This window comes from Aphelocoma coerulescens, chromosome 1A (assembly GCF_041296385.1).
Source record: "Aphelocoma coerulescens isolate FSJ_1873_10779 chromosome 1A, UR_Acoe_1.0, whole genome shotgun sequence".
Taxonomy (NCBI): Eukaryota; Metazoa; Chordata; class Aves; order Passeriformes; family Corvidae; genus Aphelocoma; species Aphelocoma coerulescens.
The window spans coordinates 16,669,695-16,696,928 of NC_091014.1; the positions used below are offsets into that span (position 1 = coordinate 16,669,695).

At 39.4% G+C, this 27,234-nt stretch overlaps 1 protein-coding gene across 1 annotated transcript in view; it reads left to right on the forward strand.

The window, feature by feature from the left end:
- GRAMD4 (GRAM domain containing 4) overlaps nt 1-27,234 on the forward strand; it is a 79,311-nt gene that overhangs the window by 44,220 nt on the left and 7,857 nt on the right. The window contains exons 4-15 of the mRNA XM_068995395.1: nt 6,075-6,195; nt 12,518-12,579; nt 14,496-14,628; nt 15,107-15,132; nt 16,997-17,088; nt 18,354-18,445; nt 19,360-19,408; nt 20,234-20,305; nt 21,628-21,671; nt 21,770-21,879; nt 23,104-23,258; nt 26,999-27,146. Of these exons, the coding sequence (XP_068851496.1) occupies nt 6,075-6,195; nt 12,518-12,579; nt 14,496-14,628; nt 15,107-15,132; nt 16,997-17,088; nt 18,354-18,445; nt 19,360-19,408; nt 20,234-20,305; nt 21,628-21,671; nt 21,770-21,879; nt 23,104-23,258; nt 26,999-27,146 (1,104 nt within the window). The remainder of the gene's footprint in view (nt 1-6,074; nt 6,196-12,517; nt 12,580-14,495; nt 14,629-15,106; nt 15,133-16,996; nt 17,089-18,353; nt 18,446-19,359; nt 19,409-20,233; nt 20,306-21,627; nt 21,672-21,769; nt 21,880-23,103; nt 23,259-26,998; nt 27,147-27,234) is intronic.

The window sequence follows — 27,234 nt, forward strand, 5'->3', positions numbered from 1 at the left end:
CACTCAGTAAAGATACTAATTTTTAATGATTCTATCTGCCTTTTGGCTTTTTATGACACCAATATCCCTATCAGAAAATCCTTTTTGCTATGTTTTCTGTATGAGCAATTAATGCAAACAAGCAAGAAGCCTGACCGCAAGGGAAAGCTATTAAATTGACAAATCAAGGTGTTCACAAATGCAAAAGAGGGGGAAGGGGAAAAAAAAAAAATAGGAAGAATTCTTCCAGACCACTGGTTGTCCAGCTCTAGAAGAGCTATGGAGAACAAGAATGCTGGTATCCATTTTGACAAAGAACATTTCTAGGTCTTCCTTCATAAAATCCCAAGAGTAATCCTCCTAAGCAGGGAACTTTGGGATTCCCAAGTGAAGTGTGGAAGTCCCAAGCATGAAAGATGACATGAATTAAGGGGTGACTTAAAGAAGAAAGGACAGTTAATAAAGTGGAGCTGCAAGAGTGATGGCTTAAATAAGCACTTTGTCAAGTATCAGGCATGCAAAGAAGTAGAATATCTCACAATGTCTGGGATCGAAGGATAATGTTTTATCTGAAATCTTTCGGGTAGATTTATGATAAGTTCTTTGGCAATCTCCATGGTTCTCAAGTCACTGATGGAAAAAACATATGTCCTGGAGGAGGAGAATCGTGGATTAGAAGAACAACAGGTAACAGTGCACAATTAAACTGTATGTAGTTATAGCTATGAATTGTGAACGTGTCTTCAGAGGAGTATGTAAATTGCAGAGTAACTGTAAGCAGGAAAAAAACAGGTTAGGGAATTCCATTGCTTCCTTCCTCCATCACTGCTTGTTGGTCAGACAATGTTCTTTGTTTGTCTTTGCTTTATCACGCGATAAAGCTCCATAAAGTGGTGGAGCCATTCCATGTCTTTCACAGCACTGCCATTTGCTGCTGGTTTTTAAGGTGAAGATTAAAAGCTCCTCGGTGCCTATGATGATAAAAACTGATCTGTTTTCAGACTCCTGACATTTTGCTAGTAGTGTCATACAGTCGGTTTACTTGGGACAAAGTTAACGTACTAGCTTTCCATGGGAATTGGGAGTCTGGTAAGGGTGGAAGTTGCCTGCACTGGAGACAACTCGCAGTGTCTGGCTGTATCAGCACCACTGTTGAGATCCAGACTGAAAGTGTGTGATTGGATTTAGTATGTTTAGTAACAACTAAATAACAGACTTGAACTCCAGTAATGTTCAAAGGGTTGTAGGGAGATTTACCGTGATTGACATACATGTAGAAGGGTTATTTTTGTCCTGTTAAGTACTGGTGTTTCCCCATGTAAATATGAAAGGGTGCATGCATGCTTTTTGCTATTTCTAGTTTTTAACTCAGTTTCCTTAGATTTAACACTAAACTGAATTGGTAGCTAGAAACCTTGATTGGCAGTCTCTGGCTCTGCTCTGAAAGAAGTTTTTGGTCACTTTGTCCCAGAGGGGGATTTTGCAACATACCTGTAGGTCTAGGAAGAAATGGTGTTACATAAAACAGTTATGAGGAGCTCCCTAATCTACCGCCAATCCTGGGATTAAGGGAAACATCCGCTTTACTGCACATGCAATGTTGAATTAGAAAGCCAACCTTCTGCCACGCCTTTCTAGCCTGATGTATCATCCTCCTTTTCTAAACACTACTGACATTCTGTTCAGTCTCACCAGAGCTAAATACTTCGGTATTTAAGTGGTTTTTATCAGAACATTTCTTACAGGCAAATATTCTGAGGAAAAATGAAATTTTTCATTTGCTCTAGTGGCTGATGTGGTGACAACACAGCACTGAATGCTTGTCTTTTAGCAGTTACATGGTATCAACTAAGCTTTTTGAAATGTTAAATCTTTAAATTTGAATTGTCAGATCCTTGGAGTTCAGGTGCGACAGTTCCATTACACCTCATAGAGGATAAAATGCTGTAGAAAAACTGAAATGGATAAGATTTTTTTGGTAACCTGTGAGATGCATCACTGATGATGGTCTTTACTCTGGGGTCAGTTCTCTTAGGGTTTACAGTGCAATAATAAATGTAATAATTATTGTCATTGAAACACCATTGTTGTATTGTCTTGCAGACTATTATAGCTCATTTTAAAAGAGCAGTAGCATCCAGATATTGTCCTGCTTTTCTACACATCTTGCAAGAGAGCTTTTAAAGCACTTTTTCACGGTCACACCTGCTGTCACAACTTAAAGAGTTACCCAGTGTGTGTAGGTATTTAGAGGTTGTGACTGAGTTCATAGGCTTCTGTATGACTCAAAGGCATGGAGGCTTTTTGCTCTAAGTTCTCTACTTTACTACAGATTGCCACAAAAATCACTGCTAGCAACTATACCTATGATTTATAGCTCAAATATATATATATATATATATATAAAATATATATATTGAGCTGTATAAATTCTTTGGAGCAATCAACAGTATGGCAGCAACCAAGTAGGTGTGTACTGTTACAGGCTACGACAAACTTCTCACTAATGAAGCAAACTTTCCAGTAAAACCACAGAAAATGTAATTATGGTGGCTTATTTATATGCAGCTATGCAAATGTTTACATTAATACCAGTATCAAGCTTATTGGACAGGTGTCAGAATGGGCCAAACCATCCCAGATGTGGGAGGGCAAACCAAACTGTCCTGGGTGAGGGTCCAAGATCTCTTAGAAAGTTTGTGTGAAGAGTTCAGCCTGTTCAGGAAAGGAAAAACGTCTGCAGCATGGGAAGTTCTTGGAGGGAGAGGTCTTGTTTTCGATAAAAATTAAGTTGTATCATAGAGAAAGAATTGTGGTACACTACCACTTCAGCAGCCAATAGATGCTGCTAATTTCTATTTTTCACCCCGAAAAAATGTTGTTTTCTGTTCTCTCAGGCCAATTATTATTTTTCTAGACTGTTTTCTTTTTCTTGCAGATATAACAGCCAATGGCAGTTACCAAGTCTTACTTTCTCAGGATGTTTTCCCTGTTTTCAGACTGTTTTTCACCTTTTCAGGTGATAAGCGGCTGTTGTGGTTCCTTGCTTTTGTGCTTATCACCATTATCTCAGGGTGTCTCAGGTTTCCAGGTCCCTGGCTATGCATTTCAGAGAGGCCAGCTGCACTTCTCAACAATGCTTCCCAGGCCTAGTTCGCAGGCTTGCCAGAATTTTCTCTGTCAGTATTTCAGCAGACACTTTCTTCTTTTAGTAATTTCCCCCCTCTAACCAGGTCACCTTTGTGGCTGCTCACTTCACCTGAATGTCCAGCTAAGACATGCCCTGAGCCTCTAGCGAGACTTTAATGTTTCTTGCCCCAGAGAAGATAGTGGGCTGTGATGAATATGCCTGGGAAGGAAATTATAGAAGCTGATTAATCTGGAAGCTAAGCTTGGCCTTTTATGTTTTACCCTTTTGTGTGTGTGCAGAGTGGGGAGGATGTTTGAATTTTGACTGTCTGAAGATGAAATCCAAGGAGCACTCCATTCTCATCATCAAGGAGGGTACTCATCTGTAAAACTCAGTAGATAGGTACCATGGTGAAATGTTCTTAGGGATTCTTCTCAGGGGTCTGTGACCTCTGCTCTTTGTAGCCAACTTTACTCATTCTGCAGGAGGACTCTTCAGGGATAGAGAAATTTGCTCTGAAAGTGCAGTTTAGTTTGGCCAAATGGTAGATTATTTCAGGGGACAGAGCAAGGAAGAACTTCCCCCCCTTCCCCTCTCTGTGGCTTCTGTTGCTTAGCAGATCTAAGAGTATTTAACTAACTGAACACGAAGGTTTTACAGTGCCAGACCACACTGCTGCCAAAGTAGCAACAAATACTGCTTTAAGGACTTAGTGGGGTGGATTTGAATTACAGTCATGTATGGGAAAGTTAGGAAATGCTCTGAAATGTGAAGCTATGACAGTCCTTAAGGATTGGATGTTGTTCCTTTTTTTGGTTTGTTTTATAGGAGTTCTGCCTCATTCACTGTGCACCCTTTAACTCTGCCTTTTTCCATAAAGAATATTTGGCACTGCTTGTCCTCTTAGTGGTCAAATTTCTGGAGTTTTTGTTTTGGTTTTAGTAGTACAAAATGTAGTGCAGTCAGAACAACAGGAATTAAGGAAGCTGGAAGATCTGACTTTCAAGGACACTGAGGTTAATTTATAATGTGTGTGGTTTTCTTATGTACACAAAATGCATAGTCACTTCCTCTTTAATAAAACAAAAAATGCGTAATGAAGAATTTTTTCCCTTTAATGGTCTTGAGAAGATAACATCTCTGTCAAGCTTTGGAACTTTCTGTGATATCTTCGTGATATTGCACAAGCTCCAGTGCATTTGAAGTGCAACAGATGTTTCCCCTCAGCTGTGTGCAGGCCCTTGTTCTAGAACAAGGTAAGCCCTTGAAAGTAGGGTGAACTAATTATAAATGTAGTTTTCTTGTTGGATTTAAAATTCCTTGTGGATACATAATTAGGGACAGCTCCATGTATAAGTCTGCCCTTATATCCATATCTTTCCATTTATTTACAGGAGAGACAATACCTGCTGCAACAGTGACATTTCCCTACCCTACCCTTGGGGATTCTCAGTTTTAGTTGCTGGAGGATAATGTGGTTTCTGTGCTCCAGCTTTTCTTCCCAGGGTCACTAACCATCTCTCAGTGGGGAGATGGGTAACAGCACTCCTTCCTCTTTGGTGGAGTTCAGTCTGCAGCCTCACGGTGGAAGCTGTCATGTTGTCCCCTTGATTCATGTATCTTATTCCCATCTCTCCTAATTCTGTGCTCTAAAGCTCTTACTGCTGCAGGACAATCTCCCACCAGCAGATTAAGTGATTGGACACATTGCACAAGGGCCTCCTGTAGGGCATGGAGATTGTATCAGTTCCTCTGGACATTTGCACTACAGCTTCAGACCTTCTCAAGAAGCATAATGATTGGAGTCAGAGAGGCTCAGACACCAAAATTCTCTGATTATCAAAGATTTAGATGGCAGTATGTGAAAAGAAACAAAAGAGGTTGTATAACAACCCTCTGGAGGGTACAGCATAGTATACCAATCTTGTAAAACAATGTGAAAAGCCTGAACCCCTGTGTCTGTGATGATAGTGGAATTAGCAAGTATTTTCTGGTCTTGTTTGTTGTAAACTTGAAATACACCTGCTGTTCCACTATTGATTGTTATGATTGAGCTTAAAAACCAGCTCAGAGAACAAAGTGTAGAGTAAATTTTGGTAAAAAAAAAAAAAAGGAGATTCCCAGTCTTATTTTTGTCATGTGTCATGTATGCCTATCTGGGAAAAATTCAGTAGTAGTGACCCCATTTTAGCTCTAGAGTGAAATAAGGCCATGAGCAAGGACACTGCCAGTGACAAAAAAGCAAGGCTAATTAGCCACAAAAAAGCCTTATGCATAGTTGATACTATGTTGTGAGAGTGTGTATGGGTTTGTATAAGTCAATATGTGAATATATTTATATATATATAATTATTACATGGAAGTTAGTAGGGCACAGTATAACCTTGGAAAAGTGTAAAAATTTTAACTTAGTTTCTTGTTCCACAACACCTTCTTAAAATTGTAAGAGGCTTATAGAGGGACCATCTGACTTGGTGCCAGAAATTGATGGGCATGGGTTTATATGGCATCATACAACTTCATGTGAGTTCATGGTTTCGTGTTTGCCTGCCCATAGACGTGAGGGAAAGAAACAGATGCTTTTTTTTTTGGTTGCTGTTATGACCACTGGATTTAGTAATAGACAGCCTTTCCTGCTGATTATTTCTTTGGGGAATGAAGAGTATGTTGTGTTTAAATAAAGATAGCTTGTACCAAGGGCTTGTTTTGCATCTTGAAAAGAAAGCTTTAGAGTTGTTTTCCTCCTTGCTTAACAATTGTAATGAAACATTTTGTACTTGATACAGCTGTGTGCTTTTTATGAAATCTGTCTAGCCCTTGAATACTTGTTTTTTTCTGATGAACATATTTGGTATAGCATGGATAAAAAAAATCTCCCACACCTTATCTGTCATAATTAGATTTTAAATTTCTTATAGAAATACTTCAGGGTAACTAAATCTTCTTCTTCTTCTTTAATTAACAGAGGAGGAGCTCAGGAAGCTGAGAGAAGAAACAAACGCTGAAACGTTAAGGCAAGAGCTAGAAAAGGAACGGCAGAGGAGATTAGAACTAGAACAAAGAGTCAATGAAGTACTTAAAACAAGGTAAGAGAAATATCTTCACTGTAAAGCTGAAAGCCACTTGAGATCTCTGTCTGTCTCTGGGAAGTGCTGGTGAAAGCATGTATTTCCAGCCTAGGTGCTCTTAAAATAAATTAGTAGTTCACAGAGCGAGCAGCTGTTTATGTTTTCCTGTAAAACTACATCATTAACATCCATGTACGTGTAAGTTACTTGGCCATTGGTACTGCTGTAGCTACATGACACTTTCTAGTTGAGATACTCTTCATTACACCTCTTCTGATGCACCTCCTCTGGGATCTTGCCTGCCTGGAGCTACTGAATGCCAGAGCCTTTGCCATGCCATTGCATATGCTTTGCCTTTTCAAAACCTGTGTCTTCTCCTGACTGCCCAGTCCTCGTTACTCCTGTTCTAGCAGCAGCAAGGACGTCTCAGTGCCACAACAATTCCCTAAATGCATGGGAGTAACTGGAATTTGGGCTTTCCTTGCCACTGCAATGACAAATGGAAATACCTCCTCGTGCCCCTAGGTCCTTTCAGCCTCGAGGACATCCATCTTGATGGTGCAAAGCATCAAATTTGATGTTTTCTCTCCTTAGTCTGCTTAGCTACATGGATCTTAAGGCCATAGCAGTTGCTTGGTGGCCTGGTTGGTCTAGACCACTTGTGTACGTAGCTGCCCATGTTATTTTCCCTGACAATAGCTGAGATTACTCAGCTGAGCTGCAGGACCTGTGGCTCACCGCCGAGTGCTGTCATCAGGAGATAGCACAGGCTGAATTGGTGGTCACATGCCAGTTACTTAGAGGTGACAAGCAAGAGCAAACAAGCAAAGGGTTTTGCTTGGATATGCGGCTTCCCAATGCCATGCAAACTCTTCCCAGCCTCCTGCTTCCTTCTGTACTCAAGTGTAAAAATATCTTTCTGCTCAGGCCAGCAGTCCATGTCTGCTGGTAGCGATGGAAGTAGGAGCTATTTATAGGAAACATATGAGCCTAGTTGCTTTCTGTTGTCTGTCTACCTCCTGCTCCTATGGAATCATTATAGAATCATTTAGTTTGGAAAAGACCTTTAAGAACATCAAGTCTAACCATTAACCCAGCACTCCCAAGTCCACCACTAAACCATTCAGTCAAGGGCCACATCTACATGTCTCTTAAATACCTGCAGGGGTGGTGACTCAACCACTTCCCTCCGTAGCCTGATCCAGTGCTTGAGGCCCCTTTTGGTGAAGGAATTTTTCCTAGTACCAAATCTAAAACTCCCTGGTGCAACTTGTTGTTTGAGTGGACAGCTGAAGAGGACCCATTGCATGCTGAGAGTATCTGTTAGCTCAGTAACAGCTGTACAAAGCAGTGAGCGTTGTTTCCTACTGCTGGTAGATGAAACTGATGCGTAAGGAAAGGATACTTTCACGTCTGTGACTTGCTGCCTTGAAGAAGTTGCTTGGGATGCAAATTCCATATGCTTGTCTTTAGTGCTGGCACAGGCCTTTATCTTTGTCCCGAGGGCAGCTGTGCCTGGGCTCCAGGCTGTGCACAGAGGATGGGGAAAGAGATCTCCTCATTGCTAGGCATCCTGGAGGAGGATGAGGAGCCATCTTCTTCTGCAGGAAGGTACTCATCGTCCTTCTCTGTTTCAGAATAATAAGGCTGACTCAGAGTCTGATCTGGCCCACTGGAGTTTATGAGTACAGGTTTTACAGAAAAAAGAGATGGAATGTCTTTGTTTATCAATATATGTGTCAACAACTGTGCCTTGTTGGATTGTGGACACCAGCAAATCTCTAGCAGGAGTGACATTGCTAAATTAAGGTAGGATGACATGGCTCCCTGGGTGTTGTATTCCCATTTAGATATCCTAAGGATTACACTAGTCCTGTCAGCTTGAGTATTGCACTTGGGGATTACATTCAGCCAATTATCCTCTCTACCCAAGTGTTTCTCTAACTAGTCTTACTACTATTTCAACCCTTTCGTGACAGGCAGGATATGTAAGGTGACAACAAAATAAGACTTTGAAAATTTTTCAGTTTCTACCCAGGAGGAGAAAAATTTGGTTGTCCATGATTTTTCCTTAACCTGTGCTTCATTGTGTGAAATTCTTCACTGCTTACTACATTTGCACTTCACTGTGGACATTTAAAAATACTTTTATTAGGACTATAGGTGAAATGTGGGCTTACATAGTCAAATATGTAATAGGCTGAATTTATGCCTGATGGAAATTTAATTTTATTAAGCAAAGTAACTGCAGAAAGTTCTATCCGCTTATGTCAAATTCACCCTGCTTCTAAGGTAATCGTTTGCACACTTTAAAAATAGATATTCATATGGTAGGGGAGGGAGCAGCTTTGTGGTACTTAGTTGAAGGCTGGGGTTTGCATGTACTGTTCTTTTTGCTTGCAGAATTCAACTGCTAATGAAAACCAAACTATGCTGTGGTATAAGAAAGAAATTATTTTAAAAGTTGAGTATTCAAAAGTATTTGTGAGGCAGATCAATACATGTGGCAGTATAAAACATGGTGTAAAATGTTTGGCAACGAGAAAACAAGTTCACAATCTAGATTGATTTTTTTTTTCTCTAGTGAAGATCATGGGCTTCCTTCGTAAAGGTCGCAGTTGTGCACAGGGAAGAGGGTGGAGTGGAAGAAGAGGATTATTGGTGTTTCTGTTTGTCATGGTGTTTATTGTTTGTGTATCTGAGTATTCAGAAATCTAGTGGCCTCAGTTGAAGTTTTCCACAGTTCAGAACATCCGAGCATTTGGTATGGCAGCTGAAGCTTATGACATTTTGCTAGTGGAACGATGCATAAATAACCTGGAATAGTTTGTATGAGCTGTTGCTGCCATATTTTGCAAATTGTGAGCTACAATCACACAAAACCAAAATAACAAAAAGTTTTGCAACAACACTTACCAGCAGCCTGTGACTTATGCAGCAAACCTTGTTATTAATATCGTTGTGAACTATTTTTACAAGGACCAGTTGGACAATGCTTCTGCATAAGTCACTATTCCTTCCTTGTGGATGAGAATATAAAGGGCTTCTGAAATGTTTGATGTATTCTAACAGGAAGGAGATGGAAAACATGAAAATTATTTAATTTGTTTTTTATCAGCTCTACAGAGTAAGAAGCCATGCATATCTGAAAGATATGTCTTTAAACTAGGCTAAGAAAATATCTGCTTATTTTTGCATGTATGAGGTTGGAATGTGTTTTTGATGGAAGTGCATGCACATTTAGGTTGCTTTGAGCAGTAGGAAAGGTGTTAACAGCCTTGAATGTCTTCTACAACAGTGGTTGAAAAACTGGTGGTCGGTCACTTGTGAATTTGGAGTTAGCCTGTGGGAAAATTGCTTTGAATATGTCTGAGAACATCCTGGCAGTGACTGCACCTGTTGTGTGCAGCAACTCTGGTCTGCATCCAGTTTTTTGGGGGACTTTGTTGATTCACATACATCTCAACTTGCAGCTGTATTCAGGGTCTAATATGCAGTGGTCTTCAGTGTCAAGGCTCCCTTAACTTTTGTCTTATACTTGCAATCAAAAAAATAACACTTTGGTGCTGTTCTGTGGGGCAGCACTGAATGGACTCTGCATCAGAGTGTGCTAATTGCTTTTGAGTGGTTCGTGTGTCCTGGTCATGAACAGCTCTAATATTCATTAATATTGATGCTTCCCTGACCTCAGTATATTAAAAAAAAAGAGAGAGAAACAAAAAAAAGCAGTTTGTGTTTGTCTCTTCCACTGTCTGAGGCTGCTCTTATCTGTTTCAAACAGCCTGTGCTTTAAATGGCTGCAATCTCTAGTTGCATAAAGATGACCTAGCTTCATGTTGGGGATGTGTTGGTGTGACCAGTTACACCCTTCTTCTGGGTGGAAAGTGTGGTCCAAGAGGAATTAAAGCAGCTTGTTTTCTTAGGTTCAGGCTGTGGTTAGGAAGCCCACATAGGAACACAGTGTTGTTCTGGGACTATTTATGTTTTTCAGCCTTTTAAATCATCTCTGGCATTAAGAGTGGTTCAGAAACGGTTGGAAAGATAATTTCTCCCTCTGTCAGTGGTCTTGATGAGCTGGATGGTTCAACATGACCTGGTTTTGGAATCAAACTTCCCAGTAGGTGTGCAAGCCCAAACAATGAATTCTGAGCTTCCTGGCCCGGATCTGTCTGAAGTGGCTAATTTTAACCTGATTCACAGGTGCAGTAATGAGCTGTCATTAACCTGATGATTCGTAAAGGTCAGGTTCTTCATGGGGAAGGAGTAACAGGCAGATGGCAAGTATGACATTGCCAAAAAAATGAAACAAAAGCAGCAAGGAGGGCCAGAGCCGACTGTCGTGTGCTCCTCATGGAGCCCAGTGAGGCTTCTGTGCAGAACTACTTCTTGATAAGGTTTTCTTGATTTTTTGCCCAAGAAACATGGGGAGTAATGGTGCTGTGCTGTTTCTGAAAACACATCCCAGCATGCCAAAGGAAGACACAGCTGGAATGGGTTGAGTAACTGGCTCCTGCCTGCTTGTGAATGACAAGCTTCCTTTCCACCTAAATATGTCTTCAGCTTCAATGAAACACAGTTCCAGTGACAGATTTCAGATGAAAATGCCCAGCTATATGTTGGAACCATCTAATGTGCTGATAGAGGAAAACAAGACACCACTGTATAATAGCTGCTGCAAATTTCATCATGTTTACTGCTGTCTTTTGAGAGCTGGAAATGGAGGAGATGCAAGGGTGTGGGAGAAGCAAAAATAGGAGGAGCTTTTAGGTGAGGAACCCGTGGCTTATATAGAAACTGGGGGAAAATGGCACAGGAATCAAAGTTAAAGTTTAGCTAAAGAAAATAAACTGGTGACATTCCAGGTAGAGTTTGAAAAGAAGAGTTGCTGCAAATGCAGAAGCCATGGGGAAAAGTCCTGACGAGTCATGAAAGCAAGTGTCTTTCAAAGCAAAAAGCATGGAATTCAGCTCATCCAATAAATATCGAGGTGTAATTTATAAATCAGTAAATTACTTCTAAATGTTCTTTTTAGAAAAGAACAAGGGTGTGAAAAGCTCATTAAGAATTGGGAATGCTTAGGAAGGAAGGGAGGTAACAAGTTCTGTAGTTTCTCCATCATACTCATTGATGTATGGTGATGTTGAGACAGCATACATTAGTAATGACCTTTTCCGTGTGCAGACAGTACAGTGAGATCTTTTCCTAATGTCCTTTCTAGAGGAACAGCAGGAGAGAGGATGGTATGTCCGTCTGTATTGCTGCAATCTGCCCAGTGCAGTGGGATCCCTCTTCTTGCTCTTCATTTGCTGACCATGTTTCACTTGATTCCCTTCCTGAGGAGCAAAATATGAAAGGAACATTTGAAAGTACCTCTATTGCCTGATGGGTGATCATGAAATTGCACAACTGACACTTTCTTATTTCAAGAAGTAATCTTTTCAATCATACAACTCCCTGTCAAGTAAAGCTTGCTGTGGCTGGTGATATGTTGTCAAAGCTCCTGCTTCATTAGAAAAATCTTTCTGTATGACATCTACATGGATGACTGAAGACTTTGGGACTGAAGCCTGAAGTATTCTCAAGACAGGTTGGCAGTTGGAGGCTGTGTGCAAATGTACTTTGAAGCCTTGCACGTGTACAGAATGGCAAAAGCATTTGCATTTAAAAAAATCTGTTCACTTTTAATGGATGAGAATATTCTTGACTCATTTTGAAAGGTGAGACCAATGATGCCTGCTTCTTGACATATATTTTAAAAACATTTTTGTTGCAGTTTTTTAGGCTGTTTCAATTTTTCACGTTCTTAAAGATATTTCTCAAATTGGTTGTGATTTTGAGAGCTTACAACTAACATTTAAAATCATTCTTAACACCTGTTCCTCTTGTGAAGTTGAGTGGTGTTTGACCCTAGTAGCAATGGCAGAATTCAAGATTCATATGTTAAATAGTGGTTTTGCTCTACTCCAGTGCTTATCAAGTTGTGAAACTGAATCCCTTTTAATTTATTACTGTGGGAAGAGTCATGGCTGAATATACCACACAAAGGCATAAATAATGCAAGAAATTTGATACTACATTGTTGAGTAGTTGTAAGATGAAATTGAGCTGTTGGTGACAGGAATGGCTAAACCCCACCTCTCCTCACAGAGGGTGGCATTTCCCAGGATCCTAAGTGCAATCAATAATTTGAATCTTGTGAAAGAGCGTAAGCTCGGTTTTCTCTTGTCATGATTGTATAATCTCAGCTATGGAAACCATGGAGGTTCTGGTGCTTGCTTTACCTAAAAGGGAAAAAATTCTTCCTCTGTAACATTTCACATTGTTTCTGTTTTCTTTGTAGGGCGGAAGAGGTGCCTGCAGCTCAGCAACCTGCAAAGCCACAGGCACAAGCCAATGGAACAGGTGAGCTTGGTCGGATCTCTAACAGCATAAGGTTGAGTTGGATCTTCCTTTTTTTTTTTTTTTTTTTTTTTTTTTTTTTTTTTTTTCATCCTTACAAGATCAGACTTTGCTTCTGAAGAAGCTGAATAAGAGTGACCATTCAAGCAACTTCTCTCTCTGGACATGATTCTGCCTTTACTGTTTGTAGTTGACTTTGCGTACCTGAGCTGGGAATTTATTGTGTATTGTAAAGCCTTTAGGTATGTAATGAAACCTGTTGGCTCACTTCATCATTCTTGCGTGCCTTGCTGATTCTTGACTTACCAGAAAACAGGTGTAATACATAGAAAAATGTTCTATTTTGTTCTCAATTGCAGAAGTTTGTTATGCCACTAGCCATATTACTACTTCCTTCCTCTAAAAGAGGAGACATTCTGGAGAAGGAGTAAGCTTAAGAGCTATTAATTTTTTGGGCATCTACGCAGTCATCTACATTTCTAAAGCTGATGCTTATTATGAATTCAATAATGTAGTGATTTCTGAAAGAAAAGGCAACAGTCTAATTCTCAATCTTTCAGTACACTAACTTTCCTCTCTACACCTTGTGATTGAGACTAAGGCTTTTAAATCTGTGGACTAAACCTGAAATTTCTCCTCCTGTACTTCCATATTGTCAATGCTTTCTGTTATATGAACTAGAACCTGACATTTTTTTCTCCTGTACACTCAAAACTTCTTTCTCAGTACTTTCTGAAGTATTAGCATGTGGGAAGCTACCTCATATTTTTATTTTCGAATGGAAGTGTTGTTTCAGCTGTAAACCATCTTTTTTTTTCCAGATTTCATTGTAAATCATTAATAAATAGTTGAATTTATTTTCTAAGCACCAGTGGCTTTTTCTCAAGAGCTTAAATGCATCATTTTGGCGGTTGTAATTGGCTGTTTAATCTTCCATGCCTCTGTTTAATAATATATTAATTTCATGGAGTTATGTACTAAATTTGGTCCTGGAGTAATTATGACCAGTATCCTCTTTGTGACATTGCTGTGTTGAGCTACGTTTCCAAATAGTCTGTCTGTTCCTTCTAGACCACAATTTTGAGTTACAGGTGATTGTTTTGTTCTCACATGTTGTGCCTTAAGGCTTTTACCCTGATACTGTTTCCATGTTACCCCTATATTATGTTATATTTTTCCACTGAAACTGACATACAGAAAGTGTGTGTCATTATGTGTCACTTCATTATTTCGTGGTATAAGACTTCCCAGGTAGTATTATGACTGTATATTCCATATGTAGAAAGTGGCACATGCAGCATAATTTCTGAGGCCTGACTTCAGAAAAAAAGAAACTGGGGGTTTTCTGTATAGTTCTATAATGACACACACAATCTTTACAGACTATCAGTGATTGGAAAGTGAAAGTAAAACTGCCTCTAGCAGAATCTTGCTTATGTTTCAGCCTCCTTTTCCTGTCAAATCCCTGTGGCTGTGAGATGATTGTCCAGCTCTCTGCTGGAGTGTTTTGCTTTGCACTTGCTTTTCTCAAGGTGACCCTCCAGCACAACAGGAGCACTGAGATTTACGTCAGTCTTTTGTTCATAGAAGTCTCTTAACCAGAAAATGTTTTTACTGTGTTTGCTAAAAATGATTGTTTTTTAGGATGTTTTACTCTTTGGGTAATAAGATGCTTCCATGTACTGTCCTAAGAGCAATGCAGGAGTCACTTTTAGTCTTACTTTACCAACTTAATGCAGTTGGGGATCCTGTGCAATGGCAGAAGTAAATTGCAAATTTCCACAAAGACTGTTGGTGAAGGACAGGGAAGCTGTACAAAGTCTGCTTCCCAGTGAAGCATGGTGCGTGGGAACAGGGGCTGCCATTGGATAAAGATATCTTTTAGCATTATCCTAATACTTAGTGCTTCTCTTTTACAGATAAGCGTAGTCACACAGTCTGCTCGAGACTCCAAAAGTGGTTTTGTGACAAATTTGGGGAGTATCTTGAGGACTTCAGATTTCAGCCAGAAGAGAATACAGTGGAAACAGAAGAGCCACTTAGTGCTAGAAGGTAAATCCCCAATGTCATTGTGAGAAATTGTTGGTGCCTTTACAAGTTGCTTTTTTTGCCTCACTTTTTTCTTTTTTTAACCAACCTTTTACATGGTTTGAGCAAGTGTTTCAATAACAAATAATAAGACCAAAAATACAGAGCTACCTCAAAAGCTTTGTGAATGCTTTGGACTAAATATGAAATTTTAAGTTTATCTCCTGTCTGAAATAAAGTAAGATTTTTATTACTTACCAGGTTTTGTCATATGCCTCCCAAAATCTATGAACGTAGTTAGGCTGGAGAGCTTTTAAACTTCTGTTTTCAGTCTGATGCAAGGTAGACTGTATTAGTTACTAGAAGCAAATTTTGTAACAGGCAAGAATGAAGCTTTATGCACATGTAGTTTATAACTCTGAACAGTATTTCAGGTATCAAATGTACACAAGTGTGCACTAGTTGTCTATTTAACAAGTTGCTTTTATCCATTATTTTTCAGGTTGACTGAAAATATGAGAAGATTAAGTAAGTACTTAGCAGTATTTTATTTGTTGTATTCGTTTTAGTTTCATTTGGGAGAATACTTGTGACTTGTTGTCAGTGGTGTATGTGCATTGCCTTCAGAATACTTTTTAAAGAACAGTATTAAACTTAAGCTTTGGGTGGTTCTTAACTTCCACTAGGTGAGCCACAAATTCTAGATCCCTGTTGTCCGAGGTGCCTGACAGTCACTCAGAGCTCTCCAGAACACTGGTGTCCCCAGTGATTTCCAAGTCTTGCTCTTCTCTATGGGCTTGTTGTAGGGTGCTGGAGCAGAGCAGATGGAAGCAGCGCTTGAGTCCATGACGTAGTCCAGTGCCTTGGGTGTGCCATTCCACTTACTTGATCTGCTGCTTTGGTTGTGCTGCTGATGCTTAAGGAAATCTAGTCCTAGTTGCTTAATTACTTCACATAGGAAGCGTGTTGAGGATAGCTGAGTTTCAAGCCAAACAAACTAGGACAGAAAGTCAGAGGCTCTCTTGAAGAAAGACTTGAAAAGTTGTGAGTTCTACTGCAAAAGAGAGTGAGAGCTTCTGAGACTTTCTGTGCAGGAGGTACCATCATTCTTTTCATCAGGAAAGGCAGAACTGGTGTGATCCAACAGAGAAAGCAGAGGTGGTCTTGCAGCAGCCCTCTCCTGTCTCCTTGTGTTCCCTAGCCAGTTTGCCCAAATAGTAAAAGGGCGTGGAGGAGGAGGGTAAAGGATGAGAGGGTTTTAGGGAGCTGAGGAAGAGCTCCTCTTGCTCTTGCTGGCTGGGTGTGCCTGTGCATGAGCCTCTCCCAGCACAGGTCAGTCTCCCATGCAGTGACAGCAAGACCAAAGGTCTACAGAGGAGGGAGATGGACTTCTTCAGGGAGCCATGTGCTGTGTTGCTTGGCTTAGGAAGAGTAAGCAGCAAGTTGCTACCAATGGGGAGAGTTCTGCAGAGATACAGCCAGGAGATCTAGCCTGGCTTTAAGCTTAACTGGTGAACAGCAGCAAGGGAGGGAAGGGCTCTGGCTGTTGTCTGCCTAGACTATAGTAAAGCCTTTGATGCTGTTTCCCACAGCATTCTCCTGAAGAAACTGGCTGCTCATGGCTTGGACAGGTGTATGCTTTGCTGGGTAGAAAACTGGCTGATGGCCAGGCCCAGAGAGTTGTGGGGAATGGAGCTACATCCACCTGGTCACAAGTGGTGCTCCCCAGGGCTCAGTGTTGGGGCCAGTCCTGTTTAATATCTTTATCAATGATCTGGACAACAGGATGGAGTGCTCCCTGTCAGTTTGCAGATGACAGCAAGTTGAATAGGAGCATTGATCTGATGGTGGGTAGGAAGGCTCTGAAGAGACAATCATTTAGGGATATGGTTTTGTGGTGGATTTGGCAGTGCTGGGTTAATGGTTGAAGCCAATGATGATCCTAAAGGTCTTTTCCCACCTAAATGATTCAGTGATTCTAAGTTGTTCCTTGGTGGCTTGTAATTCGGTCAGGTTAATGTACATTGGTTTTCAGTGAGACTAACTGACCTGTGCAGTGGTCTTTGGGGTAATATGAACATGGCTTGAGAACAAACTGCTTTTAGCATCCAGGATACCCTTATAAAGGATGTTGATTTTTTTTTTCTTTGTCTATACTTAAGAATTTAGACATAATCTTTGTCTTGGGTAATACTTTAGTTTTTGGAAATGCATTTTTTAATTGTTAGTTACATTAGTAGGTTTAATTTTTTTTTCATTTGAATAAGACTTTTTATCGTTACGTGTCTTGAATACTCCTATCGTTTCCTAATTTGGTTGTTTGTAATTTACAAGTGATTTAACCACTGCCAGCTAATGCTAACAGTTGTGTTTTTTCTCCACTTCTGTTTAGAGAGAGGTGCCAAACCTGTTACAAATTTTGTGAAGAATCTTTCTGCCTTATCAGACTGGTATTCTATCTACACTTCTGCTATTGCCTTTATTGTAAGTTATCCTACTCCTCCTGGAGTAGTAAGAACTTGTAAAAATACATTATTAGCTGAAATTTGTTGAAACTGCCATATCTGAGTAGGGGTTGTGCTACAGTTCAAGTTATATTAAATAGTGTAATTTCATTTAACACCTAATACTAGTAGCTGTCACTTCAATTATATATAAAGCCACTTAAATTGTTTATCCTGGGTTTCTTGTAGCATAGTTTTGTAGTTGTTAAAATAATTTTGAACTATTTGGGTATTGTTTTCTCCTTTCTTGTTTCTCATCTCCCAGTCCTGGTAATTTGATGGTTACTTCAGCCTCTGCAAAGTTTCCTCTTGTCTGGGGCTGAAATGCTGATAGTGGTTATATTTGATGAGAAGTTACTGTCCTTATTGTCCCCAGGGCTCTTTGCCATTCTTTAGGATCATACTGATGAGAGGCAAAATGCCTTGATTTCAGTGGAGCTCAGTGTGAAAACATCAGGTCTGTGAGCTACTTTCCTCCCCGTGCCCTGTGTCTGTCCCTTCTCCATATCTGCTGAATGTTCTCTTGCCTCACCTGGTAAGCCCATTTTTCTGATAAAAGCTGAAAGAAGAAACTTGAGCTGTTTTTTTGAAAGCTCTGGGGCCTGGGAGCCAGAGCGATGTTTCACTTTGGGGTTATCAGTAAAAACCCAAGTGTGTCTCACAGAGAGACTGTAGTCTCCATTTTCAGAAGCTGGGAAGGGAACAGAATACCTTTTGAAGCTCTTTGTGTTTGTACTTGTTACATAAAATAAAACCTGTTTTCCTGCAATCTTTTTAGTATTGGTAAAAATTTGAGATTTAATTGACCTGAAATAATAGAGTGAGAGTTTATCCTGTTGCCCAGTATGGGGCTAATTGCTCTAACTCCTCTTCTGTACCATGGCTTCTGTGCCATTGCTGACCATGCAGCAGATTCACAGACTTGAGGGTTTACCTGTTTTTTTCTTTTTTTTCCTCCTACCCCTTCAAGTAATTGTAGTGTGAAAATACTCAGTACTGTGAGGCAGCTGAGAACTATTTAAGTGTCATCTCTGGCGTTTTGGTTCATTCTTAGTTTTGATTTTGCATTCCTGAGTGCAGGGCCATTGTTAGTTGTGAAGTGGCTAAAATTTATTAATTTTTTTCATATGAATTGCATGATTCTGAGCCCAACAGCACAGTGGGAAATGGTATTTCATGCAACTCACTGTACCCCGGTTTGTAATCCGCATCTCTCTTTGTTTGTTTTTTCTTCTTAATCTGCAGATTTACATCAATGCTGTATGGCATGGCTGGGCCATTCCTATGTTCTTATTTTTAGCAATTTTGAGGTTATCCCTAAATTACCTCATAGCCAGGTATTTGCATAAATACTAGCTTACTCTCTTAAGTAATGATTTGCTTGAAAGATGTTTTGTTTTTCTTGCACTGAGTTGTAAACTGTTACCTTTTCTAATATTGTGAGTTACATTTAACACAGTGAAATTCAAACTCAAATATCCTTAGTGTCATTGCTCAGTTTCTATAATCTTTTACTATTATTGGGAATTATCTTTGTATCCTGTGGCTTGGGTTATCATAAACAATGATGCATGCTTTCAGGCAAATCCCTCAGCACACTAAAATTCTCATATAAAATTCTGTGGCAATTAGAGTACTTGGAGAACATCAGTATTGAAACCTGCTGTTTTTCCCAGCAGAGAATGTTCACCTAGGGCTAAAATGGCAGTTTTGCCTTTTTCCATAGCTCTTCACATACTTTATTCAAAGTATCTTCCATTTGCAGATTCAATCTCTTCTAAAAATTAAGTCTGAGGGGTGGGTTTAATGCACCTTAAAACGTTACGCCTTAACGTGCATATTGTAAAATAATTTTTTGACTTCTTAATTGATAATTTCTGTTTGACATTGTATTCCCTGGAAAATGCTGGTAGCAAACAGGTTTCTGAATAAGTTGATGTAATTTTGTTCACATGAAAAAATAAGAGAAAAATATTCCTAATCCTTTATCCATGCACACCATCAACTTCTGTTGTAAAACCCACAAGCTGTGATTCTGTTTAGTATCTACTTAACTAATATTTTTAAAGCTAGCTGTTGTTGGCCACTTGTGCTTGTATTATGTTGTGGGTTCTTCATTAATTTGGGGATTATATTATTTACTTTTAAACCATAAGTACTTATTGCAGAAAACTGCTTTTTAACCTTTTACAAATAATCCGTGTTGGTGGATGGAGTTCTTGCTCTCTTTAACTATTTCCATAATTTCTAGGGGTTGGAGAATACAGTGGAGCATTGTGCCTGAAGTTTCTGAACAGATGGTAGGTCTTTGATCAGCTTCACCTGTAAACGTACAAAAAAAATTGCACCTTTAAACTCTGTATCTGTGTGGGCAGTTGTGGCAGGAAGGAAGAGCAAGGTTCAAGTAAAGACACTACTTTTTTTTTTCTCTTTCTTGTAGTTTAAAAGTCTTTACTAACAGCACTCTTAGGTTCAGATCTTCACCCTAAAATATTCCAAACTTAAAACACATTTCTGAAATGAATTTTAACTTGCCATCTTGGGACAAGTTAGGTCCCGTGGGATATTCAAGAAGTCTTGCATTCTGTTTTCTTTAAGAACATCAGGTCCAACTGTTAGTGTAGCATTGCCAGCTCCATCGCTGGGTCCAGGTACATGTCCCTAAGTGACAGATCTAAGTGTCATTTAAATACTTCTAGGGGTGGTGACTCCACTTCCCTGGGCAGCCTGTTTCAAGGCTTGACAACCCTTTTCATGAACAAATTTTTCTAAATAGCTGATATACATCTCCCCTGGCACAGTTTGAGGCCATTTCCTCTTGACCTTTCGCTTGTTACCTGGGAGAAAAGACTGACCTCCACCTCATTACAGCCTTCTTTTCAGATGGTTGTAGAGAGTGATACCATCTTCCCTGAGCCCCCCAAAGCATTGGAAACTAAAAATAACCAGCAATGAAAGACATAAAAAGTAGATCTTAAACAAGGGAGGAAAATGGTAAATATAGAGACTATTTAAAGTGAGAGAAGTATTGCCAAGAATGTTGAGGGGTCACCTTGTTCGGATGAGTTTTGTAAAATACGTTTTATCTGAGCTGGAATTAATGGATTGTCTCTTTCTTGCCTAAGGAGCACCCAAAAGAGGACCTGACTGTGTCTGAAAAGTTTCAGCTCGTCCTAGACGTGGCTCAGAAGGCTCAGGTACTGTGCTGCTCTCAGCTGCCTCCTTAGAAACAATGGGGTTCATAGGCTAAGTGGTCAAAGGAGGTTGTTATGCAGCACGCGAAAACAAATGCTTAAATAAGCAATATTTTTCTTGCAAAGGGAATTTTGCCTACGAGCAGTGGAGATCTCATTGAGATTCCTGGAGCTTCTGAAATGGCATGATGCTTCAGAGAACTGGTTGAGGTTCTCTGACTGCAAGTCTGAGCAAGCTCCAGAGGGGAACAGAAGCAACATCTCACAGTTTTCTATGTTATATATGCATATAAGCTTCTGATAATGTAGATTGGGTGGTGAATCTTACAAATGTACTGGAGTGTGGATCCATATCCCAAATCTCCAAGTTATAAAACTGATGTAGGAGACTCTGTTCCTTTAAGATTTAGCTGAAGGCTGCTGTCTGTTTAGCTGTGTTAATTCAACAGTTTGCACTGCATCTCTAAAATAGCATGTTTTAAAAAACTCCACCCCCTCCAAGCCTTGAAATCTGCTGGTGTTGGCAAGGCTGAAGGAAGGTTTTCTCCCAGCTCCATGAGTTGGATGAGGTAGCAGCGGAGTTGACTGCACCATCCAGTTGAGCTGAGCCTTGTGCCATGCCTGGTGATGTGCTGCTGTCAAAAGGGGTTTAACCTTCCCTTGCTAACGGTGAATGTTCACCTCCTTCCTCCTCCTGGGGGTGGTGCACATGTTTATATGAACACCTTTGGAAATTTATTGGGAAGGTGAAATTTTCAGGTGCTCTGACAGTAAGAATTGGTCAGAGAATATGGCCCTGAGTGGGGGTCAGTTGCCATCTACAGTTGTTGGAATTACTTGGAATCTGCTGTCTCCAAGGGTTTATTATAAAACCCGATAATGGTGTGTTTCCAAGAAGCTAATAGCAATTTTGATGAACTCAGTAACCACTTACTCAAATTTCAGCACCCAAAATGTGTGAAGGAACCTTCCATTTTGTTACCTACTAACAGAAGCTCTTTACTCTTAGATTGACAGCTTAATTTAAAATATTTGCAGTGATGTCAATGCTTTCCAGTCATGACAGTGGGATCAAATAGTTTCTTCACTTGTAACAATCAATCACAAGAATAAGGTTAAATGAGATGGAAGTCATCAAGTATTGCTATTCTGTTCTGTATTTACTCAGTTGTGAAGTATATAAATGGCTAAAAATTCATTTTAAAAAAAATCACTTCCGGGAATTGCTTAGCAACAAAGTCAGAAAGCTGTTCGTTTCCATTATGTGGACAAAAAACCCCAAAACAATGCAGTACTTGGGTTTAATTCTTTTGCTTCTTATGCAGAACCTTTTTGGCAAGATGGCAGACATACTGGAAAAATTTAAAAAGTAAGTTATCTGACACAAGGTTTTGTTCCCTTTTAAAACAAGAATTGATCAATATCTGTAACGCTGGTAATGAAATTTTACTTCTTTTTTGTTTTCAGCTTGTTCATGTGGGTCCAGCCAGAAATAACACAGAAGCTCTACTTTGCTCTATGGGCAGCTTTTATTGCATCCTGCTTTTTGCCCTACAGGATTCTTGGGCTTGCATTGGGTAAACACAATAAATAATTAACCTGTTACAGTCTAGACTTATGGTTAAAACTTACATGATCTTTAGAGGGAGAATTTTAGAGTTTAAGAGAGAAAACAGGCATTAATAAATCATGCAGTGTTTTAGAGTATTTTCATTGTGCTTGGCATCATTTGTCATGACCATTTTGAGAACCATCTCAGTGTTTAATAGAAAAAGACTAGATAATGTTTTTGCTTTTTGAAGAGGAGAAATCTATGGTGAGCTGTTAGCAGAACTTTTCAGACTGTCAGCGATAAGGCTTCTGGAAAATCCTATATGTTGAGGGTTTTTTGCTCATACATCCTTGTAAATGAAGTATGTGGCGTGACACAGGAGGCATGAAAATCACAATGTAGGAAAAAAATAAAAGAGTCAGTGGGACTCCTGGTAAAACTTGGAGGATGGGGTGGACAAAATGAACAGACTACTGTGGGTCTGTTACAAATACTCAAGTCTCAACTGGGAATTGAGAAAAGGGTTCTCACTACTGCATGAGACTCTTTTTGCTAATGTATGAAGCCCTGTACTGTGAACCAAGAACTCTCATTTTTTCTTTAAAGAAATGATATAATCAAATGAGTATCACTTGTAGTGACACTGAACTTCAAATTTTGTTAGCTTGAACATAAATGTGGGTTTGCTTGACGCGGCAATTGAATTTAGATGTGTGAGGAGTGATTATTTTACTCTGACTTTTAGGAGATCTGAATTGCACTCAGTAAAGTTTTGAGAGAGTATTTTAAGCCCATTTTGACCTGGCAGAATGCAAGGACATAACTTGTGTAAGATAAGAGTTGGGGCTGGAAGATAGAGTTTTATGTAGTACGTGAGAGCCCTCTGTTGCCATTAAAATTCTTGCAGGAGCTGCATAGTTGAATGCTCTCTGGTGTGTTTTTTGTTTTGGTAGTATATCATGTTTTCAGAATGCTTCTGGTAATAAGGAACATATGTTTGAATTATTTAAGTGTTTTTCTGCATAAGAGTGGCTATGTAAATGTTTAAAAGAACTGGGGACAGGAAGGAAAGAAAAATAATTTTCTGGTGTTGGAAGAAGAATCAAAATAGTAAACCCAGGAGAATGGTTTAACACTATGGCTGAATATACAGAATTTGGTTTCATTTGTGAACTTTCGAAAATATGATCAAAACAATGATGTTCTTAATGCCTCTTCAGCATTCAAAATGAAGTGACCTTTTTTTCAGGACTCTATGCTGGAATCAAGTTTTTCCTTATTGATTTTGTCTTCAAACGATGCCCCAGACTAAGAGCTAAGTATGATACTCCTTATATCATCTGGATAAATCTCCTGACAGATCCTCAGCTCAAAGAAAGATCCAATGCTACAGTGTCAAGGCGGGTAAGGGTAATGAATCTTTTTGTCCCTACGTTCTTAGCCTCTGAAAATCAAATCACTTTCTCCTTTTTCCTTTTCTCCCGTGACTAGAGCACATTAACGAGAAGGTTAATTGAATCCTTACAATGTTAGTTGATTATAATATCAATTTTTTTATTATTTTCAAGATTCACAGTTCTTCTATAGATTCTGTTTTGTGTATGAAAGGAATCAGTTATCAAAAATGTGTATATATGTATAGATGTACTGTGAATCATGAAGCTGAACACACAAATAAAACACCAATGTTTCTTTAACATACATTCTGTGTGATTTTATTGTCAAATGTAGTCTTTTTGGATTACTTTCTCTGTTCTTAGACATTCTTTTTCAGTGGAAATTCACATGCTTAGGTAAATTGAAGAGCAGTTAGTTAAAAAAATCAGTAAAGGCTTGAGTATAATATGCAGCTTACTGATGCGATAGTCATTAACAAAGGTAATAAGGTAGTTTACATGTTTAGACATTATGTCTTATGGTTATTTGTATTAGGTGACCTTTTAGCATAGTGGTGATAAATGACTTCACCATGTTCATACTCCATGAGTACATTTTCTTTTTGTTAAAATGTTGTTGTTAAATCACCAAGTATTGTGTTTTGTGCATCTTGGTAAATTGTTCTGGGGCCTGACATGGTAACTGAGTCAGACTTCTCCATATCCCTGAATTTGTCAATGTTTATTAGTCTAAAAATTAAAATAGTTGTAGTAAATCTTGAGTCTAATCCCATTTTAGCATTCACTTAATCCCTCTTAGCACAATATCTGATTGCATTCATGGCGTATCTGAGTACTGTCTGAAATGCACAGTACTGAGCAGTAATTCAGCCTGGGTATACAACTGGAGAGCAAAAGGGATAAGCACATGAGCCCTCAGTTGTTAAGAGGAAATCTGGGGCTTGGAGGGTGGTGGAGCAGAGGGTGGTAAAATAACTGCAGCATAATTGAGTATTTCAGAAGGAAGTGGACAAGAAGGACAGTCTTTTGCAGAAAGTGAGTCTTCTGTTCCTGTTTTCCAAGGGATGAGATGGGTAAATAAGTGCTTGGATGAAGCCATCCATGGCCTGTATTTCTCTTGCTTGAAGAAGATGATCTTAGAAGTTTCTGTGCTTCTCACACTTACAGGTTATCTTTCACATACTGTGGTAGTTGTGACATCCTCTTGCTAGGTCTTTCTCATCTGCCTTAGAGGTGGAAAGATTCTGAATTGCTGAACTTGAGTCCATAAACTTAGAGACTAGTTATTCCTTTGGGCTTTTCTTCATGGCTTTAGTTTTGCAAGTAGAGACAGGGTTTTTGTACTACCAGGTCTGGCTTGGTGGCCTTGGCTTGTCTTCCTGGAAGGGATGTGCAGGACTTCATTACCTGCTTCCAAATGTCTTTGAAAACATTAACTTGATCTCAGTAATTTTAGAGAAACTTTCTTACCCCATGAGAGATTTCTGCAAACCTCGTATTATGAAAAATAGATTTTTGTACTAAAAGTTTAAAGCCAAAGAGGGTTTTTAATTTTTTTCGTAGAAAAGGCAGAGCAGAAAAACATGTAGTGGCAGCATGTGTGCATTTGCTTTGACTTCTTCTCATTAAACATTGTATAAGACCCAGTAAACTTAGATACAAAGCAATATTAATTGCCTGTACCAGCACTCTGACCTTGTGTCCTTAGAGAACAGTCCTGACAACAGTATCTGATGGGTAAAGGTTGCATGTCAAAAACTGATGACAGAACAAGTGAAAAGGAATACTTCCAGGTTGTTGGTGATGTTTTTAGACAATCAGGGCTCTTCCAGCATTACAAATCCAATCACTTCCAGTTAGATTTAAGGCTTATCAAAATTGGCTGCAATGCTTTTCTCTTAGTGATTGACCATTGGATGTTTCAAGCCTGAGTGGTAAGAGGAAACATTCGCGTGTGTTAGGCAGGACTAGAAGTAAGGGCAGAACTACTCACATTTTCGGCCAGATGGGTCATGGTACAAGTTTGAACTCCATTTTTTTAATCTCTTTATATAACAGGTAAATAGAAAGCAGTGTAGCAGAGAGCAGAAATAGTCCTTATTCCAGCACAAAAAGCATTAAACCTCTGGCTCTGACCATTTTTGTTTTGGGCCATGGTGCTTCACCTGGTTTTGTGCATGTGCAGCCAAGTAGCTCATCTAAGAAGGCCTGCAGAAAATTCTTTTCATCTTCAGTTGCACACAGATTATTGGAGAAGCTGTTATTTTCCTTGAATCCAGGGACTCCACACTGCAGAAGCGAGGCAATATGAGTTGCCATCAGCCATTTGCTTTCCATGTCAACTTACTTTATTTTTTTCCCCTGAGGCATCATTGTCTTACAGGTACCTAAAAAGGTGGATGGCAAGTGCCCTCTGCTGTGCCTGTTTTGTCAGTCTAGTTTCTAGTTAGGAATTGCAGTGCACGTTTTTCAATTGCTTTGGATTTCTTTTCTTAGTGTGTAATCCTGTGAAGTGTTGAGTGCTGCCAATTTAGTGCAAAGCAACTAAAAAAGCAGCTGAAGGCTGGTTGGCCTTCAGCAGCATTGAGCCTTTACAGAAGAGCTTAGTCCTGAGCTTCCATGTTGTCAGTTTGCCAGTTGTTTAACTGCATGTGTGTGGTAGGGATAAGAACAGAGCTGCTTGTGCCAGCTTTTGGAATCATGTGGTGCCCCACCAAGATGAAAATGAAAATGCAGGCGAGCTTTCCAAAAGAAACTGCCTGCTATCCTTCCACAAGCAAGGCTTGTTGCCAGGGCAGTCTCCAGTGGTTAAGGAGCTCTGTTTAAAAGTAGATTTTACTCAAGTACTTCATTTTCGGGAACTCCATACTATCTTTTTTCTCTCCCAAGGATGCTGACAACCATTCAGATTTTGTTTCATGTGTCAACACTGTCAAAATTCAGTGCAACTTCAAAGCACAGGAAAGATCAGTGGTTCTAATGCAACCTGAATAAATTGAACTGGTGTGCTCTAACCAATCATAACTTTTTAAATTGCATTCCTTGTGTGTAGTCTCTTGGTTTGTGAGCAAGATCTTGCAGTGTCACTCAGTTCATGTTTTATTCTGTGTATTATAGTGTTAAATAGATTTCACTTTTTCTTTTGTCACTGTCACATTTGTGTTGTTTGTTTCTTTCCCTGCTAGCTGTCAGGGCATGAAAAGGTATGGATCGTAGTGTGGAAAACTTCCTTTCATTTTCAGCATTTGTATTCATAATGAGCTTATGCGGCTCTGTGTGGCTTTTTTTTTTTGCTCTTTTTTCTTTCTGAACTTCTTTTGTGCAGTAATACTTTGTTTATCTCTTGAAGACAAGCCAAGTACTGATACTATTGTCTGTTAGTAGTCCCACTAGTTACCGTTGTTGGAGCTGTTTGCAGTGACTTAGCTGTACCTAATGAGGCATAGCCTTTACTGTAGAAAAATGGTATTTTAAGATAGGTGCCTTCAGCACCACGTGGTTCACCCTAGCAATGGGTGTCTGTCAAAGGGCAGCACTTTGAAAAGTAATGTTCAGGTACCATATTAGAGACTTGTAGCAGCAGTGTAGTGCAGTAGTCCAAAGTTAATATATGGAAGTAGTTCATGAAAATTGTTGCATTATAGATTTTTTTTATTTTTTTAGAAAGAGTAGTTAGCTAAATTATTTTTGAGAGTGTAGTTTAAATGTTGCTGCTCAGATTTTGGAATCGTGTTTCTTTTTCTGCAGCTTCAAACAGCAGCCTCAAGGAGTTACGTGGGCTCAAGTGCTCCAACTGGAATAAGCAAAGATGAAGACACAAGTCGTTTTCATACCACCAAGAGAGGAAATTTCCATGAAGTTTTTAACCTGTCAGAGAATGAACGTCCTTTGCCAGGTATGGTGCCACAGGAAGGTCACATTAGTAGAATATTTTGTAAAAAACCAAGAATAGTTTAAAGTTGAATTCCTGTTCTGTGCATTGT